General features: G+C 41.0%; 1 protein-coding gene across 1 annotated transcript; it reads right to left on the minus strand.

The window, feature by feature from the left end:
* Nucleotides 1–1609: 1609 nt before the first annotated feature.
* Nucleotides 1610–2143, minus strand: LOC133824219 (uncharacterized). The gene has a single exon (XM_062257087.1). The coding sequence runs from the start codon at nucleotides 2141–2143 to the stop codon at nucleotides 1610–1612; it is 534 nt and encodes a 177-aa protein (XP_062113071.1).
* Between the last annotated feature and the right edge of the window lie 2399 nt (nucleotides 2144–4542).

Consider the following 4542-nt stretch of genomic DNA (forward strand, 5'->3'; position numbering starts at 1 on the left):
CATCGGTGGTATGCCCGATGTCCCTGTGGAATCTGCAATACTTATTGATGTCTTATTCTTACTTTTGATTTCGCATTGGGTCAAGTCGCCTAAATGAGACCTGATTTTCATTCGCGACAAAAATGTTCTCCCGAGTTTTAGTAAGCTTGGTGTAAACCGTATAAATGGAGAAATACTTTTCTCCTTTCTTCTTTTTCCCTCCGTCTGCCTCTGAGTTATTCTTTTCATTTTTCTTTCTCTTTGAAGGGTTGTCTCCCGAGGGTCGAGACGTTGAGGGGGTAGCCGAAGTCGAGATTGAGTTAACATTCGTCGTTGTAGTTTTAATAGGATGAGGGGTCATTTTTATGGCTGAGGGGTTAGTTTTATTGCTGACCTCGACTCTTCTACGTTGACGAATCTCTGAGCCCTTTTGTTGAACTTGGTTATTGTTCCAGCTCATACTACCATAATGTGACAACTTCCATCAACATTACGGTCTCGTGCCACCTCTATGTTAAACCTTGCCAGGTAACTCTTTAACGACTCTCCTGGTTGATGTCTAACATTTGTCAAGGCCGAGGATTTGGGCCTAACGTCTACCATGAACTTGAATTTCTTCTTGAACTCTTTCGCTAATTGTTCCCAAGATGAGATGGAATGCCTTCGAAACTTGTAGAACCAATTTTTCGCGGGTCCCGTAAGAGTTGTTCGAAATAGGATGCCTCTGAGCTCGTAACCAACGTTGCTGGCACGCATGATTGTGTTAAACATGCTCAGATGGATGTATGGGTCTGAGTTCCCATAAAAAGGAGCTACATGAGGTATCTTGAACCCGTAGGGGAATGGTGTATTTGATACATGTGGAGCAAAGAGCTTGAGCTCATCATCAGAGTTGTCGGTTTATGGAGTCTGGAGTCTGGCACGTTGGGTCTGTTGGGCCCTATGTTTAGCCATTCTGGCAGCAGTACTCTCGCGGGGATACCTGGCCCTTCGAGGAAGCACCTGGGCCTCAGTGGCCCTCCTGGACAATTCTTTATTATGTCACGTGGCTTCGGCCAATTGTTGGCGCTGTTGGCGATTCTCCAATTCCAGAATGGGCACATACCTCTCAGGATTATAATAGATGTTGACACCCATTGCTGCAATGGAAGAGGCTTTCTATTAAACAATATAGAGATTTGCTTAATGCTTTCCACTGAAGCACCAAATTGTTGATGTCGTTTTTTATCAACTTAATATTGAAGAGCATTAAGCAATATTTCAGAAAGATTAGAACATAAGAGCTTTTACACAGTTCAGCAGTTAAAATCTGCCTAGCCCACGAGTCAATATTATTGATCTTGATACTCTCTCGAAGCTTTTTCAGAGCAATTTGATAGAGTATTCTCGGTACATCTTTGTGCGTGAATCCAAATGAAAAATCCCAGGCTTTTTATAGAATTGGTTAAGAGAATATCTTCCACTGATTCATGGAAGTTACAATCAATTATTCAAAATTGAAATAAATGTAGACAAATACATTAATTACATAATATCCCATGATAATTTGAATTTAATATCTGATAACTACAAATCCCTAAGGAATAGAGATTTCCTAACAGCTGCCATGTGGAAAACGTATCGTTTATCTTTAATGCAAGGTGGACGCGCATTCGAGGACGAACAAGACTTTGAGCTTGTCATTACAGTCATCCTTCTCCCCACCAAGTTGTTTCGTTGAACTCAACCTTATCGGCGATGGAGGGTGTCGTATGGGTGATAGTGGCTGCCACCCATTTCGGGGTCTAGAAGGTCCCGAGTTCTCCTGTGCTGGCTCAGGAACGTTCTGTGCGTTACCAGGATTCTGAGTTTGAGCCGCTGTAGGGGCTCGGTTATTCCCAGTTTCAACTGGTAACTCAACAGTCGAGTTAACAGGAGCTCTAGCCCGGGTGTTCCTGCAGGTCCCTGTGGGAGCAGGCTGTTCTGCCGGTGGCAGAGGTTGCTCTGTTCTTCTTTTAGCATTTTTGCGAGGTCGCCCACGAGGCCTGTGAGGAGGAACATGAACATCCCGCGGAGGTGGGGCCTGGATCTCAGGCGGAGGTTGGGGTTGAGCCGCCTGTGCCTCCACAGCCAATCTAGCTAGCTCCTCCTTACGCTTCTTGGCCTTCGCCAATTGCTTTCTCATCTGACGGTTTTTGAGTTCCACAATGGGGACATGTCGCTCAGGATTATAGTACATGTCCTCATCATCCCTGGGGGCCGGTGGTGTAGGACGTCCTTGAGAGTCAGAGGATTCACTTATCTCCTCTGGGTCCGGGTTCATCATCGGCAGCTTCCCAGAGCGTCGCGGATAGCTGACTTCTTATTCAAGAATATTAGGATCATTTACGACCATAGCTGATCAGGGAGGCTTCTTCGAATGACTAGACTTAGATTCATACTGCTTAATGCTCTCAATTAAAGCACCAAACTATTGACGCCGTTTTTCGTCAACTTAAAACGTAGAGCAATTAAACAATATGAGCTATGGTGCGAATGAATAGTATGGTGGAACAACAAGGTTTTTACGTGGTTCAGTAGTTGGATCTGCCTAGTCCACGAGTTTATGTTATTAAGACTTGGAGTTTTCTAGAAATCCTTCAGAGATGAATTACCCAGAGTTTTCTCTCAAGATATCAAAAGATCCCTCCCCTTACAAGTGTTCATGACCTCTCTATTTATAGAGAGGTTTCAGAGTTCATTCCCACATATTTCAGGAAGATACTTCTACATATTAATTGAAGTAATTACATTAAATGTTGTAACTCCTATATACAAGGAAACGTCCCCTGAAGACCCGGAAACGGATAACAAACTTATCAATATCCCTTTAATGTTGGGATGTTACAACAATAAATATCTTTAAACGTACATAATGCGTTACATCAGATGACTCATCAAATCTCCGAGGCCAGCAACTAGCATCGTGTTAGTCAAGGTTTACGGACAAGTTACGAACTAGCCGTCTTATTCCAAGACCTGCTTGGAGTAGATAAATTCTATCGAGGCTGTGATATTTCGAGCCTGCACTCTTTAAGCTCGGACTACTCGATCTGAAGGCACTCGGTAATGGATGTATCCCGATGCTATGCCCTTTCGTGCCTGGAAAGAATCTCGAGGTTACATGTCTTCGAGATTACCATCTTTCTTCGGAGGTTTCACAACTAGTCCTCAAACATGTGTTTTATATATCTCGAGCTCATACTTGACGAGTCCAGCTTTCGAGGTCATAATTTCTGGTCTCGAAATCTGGGTGTAATAGGTTTAATAAGTAATAACAAATCAATCAAGTGAATATTAGGAATACTCAAATTGTGTCCAATATGATATATGAGTACTAGTGTGTTACAAAAATGAGTGTTAAAACCGAAAGGTTTTTTTTTTAATATAACTCAGTCTTTAGAAGACAAGTATTTCAAGGTAACAAACTATCATAAAATTTCTACATATAAATGTCCTACTAAATAGGAGTTTATTTTGTCGTTTCTTCAATTTGATCGGTTCTACATATAAATATCCTGGGGTGCCAGCAGCCAAATTCTATTTTGTCGTTTCTTCAATTTGATCAGTTTTAACATCCCAAGTAACTCCCCAATCTTCATTTTAATTACATAAATATCCTACTAAACATTGGTAACACCCAAGGGGGTTTGTAGAATTTGAAATTCAAAGAGTCTATTAAAACTATATAAATAGGAGTTTATGCTCACTTGTAAGACACACAATTTTCTACCCACAAAGCACTTAGGCAGATGTTGATGCGATTTTTTTACCAACAATTGATTAAGAAGTCTAATAATAGAGATATTAGTTCTCTTTTCTAAACTGTAATTAACTTTTACGTGTTTTAGTGGTTAAAATCCATCAAGTCCACGAGGCAATATTATGAATCTCTTGCAATTTTTGTAGAGTTTTTGTATGTTAAAAAAGCCATCTCTTTTCATGTCCATTGCCCTGATATTTATAGTGGGTATTCCTGGACAATTTTGGGTAACCGCATGCATATATATGGTAAATAATCAATTTGGATAATTTTACATTTACATAAGGATATCATTGCCTATGAAATTTACATCTGTTATCTCGGGCAATAAATGTGTAATACAACTCGAGCATTAATGAGCATATAAGAAACCTCCTATTCTTTTGGGATCCTTCACTGTGCGTCATGAGTAGGTTTCCACGAGCTGAACATTTTCCTCGAGCTAGATATCAAAGAGCAAACAGACTTTGATACGAACCAAGTTCAGAGTATCCAGAAGGAGATCTAGCCATCACATGTCTCGAACTAGGTTATTGTCCAGAGAGGCGATCTAGAGATTATCTGGTTGTCATATTGCAATGTCTAACTCGAGCTTCTCACATCAAAGTTAGCTGGATGTCCTACTCACATGCTTTCTCCATGTGTTTATCTGCCAGCTGTAACCCCAAGCTGAATGATTGAATCCATTCTTATTTTGGGGTACAACATTTGGCCCTCAAGCTCCTGCTCGTGCATGACGTCACTTCTAACACGCACAGTAGAGGCTTTTAGGCTTCTGTTAT

Source organism: Humulus lupulus, chromosome 3 (genome assembly GCF_963169125.1).
Source record: "Humulus lupulus chromosome 3, drHumLupu1.1, whole genome shotgun sequence".
NCBI classification, from domain to species: Eukaryota; Viridiplantae; Streptophyta; class Magnoliopsida; order Rosales; family Cannabaceae; genus Humulus; species Humulus lupulus.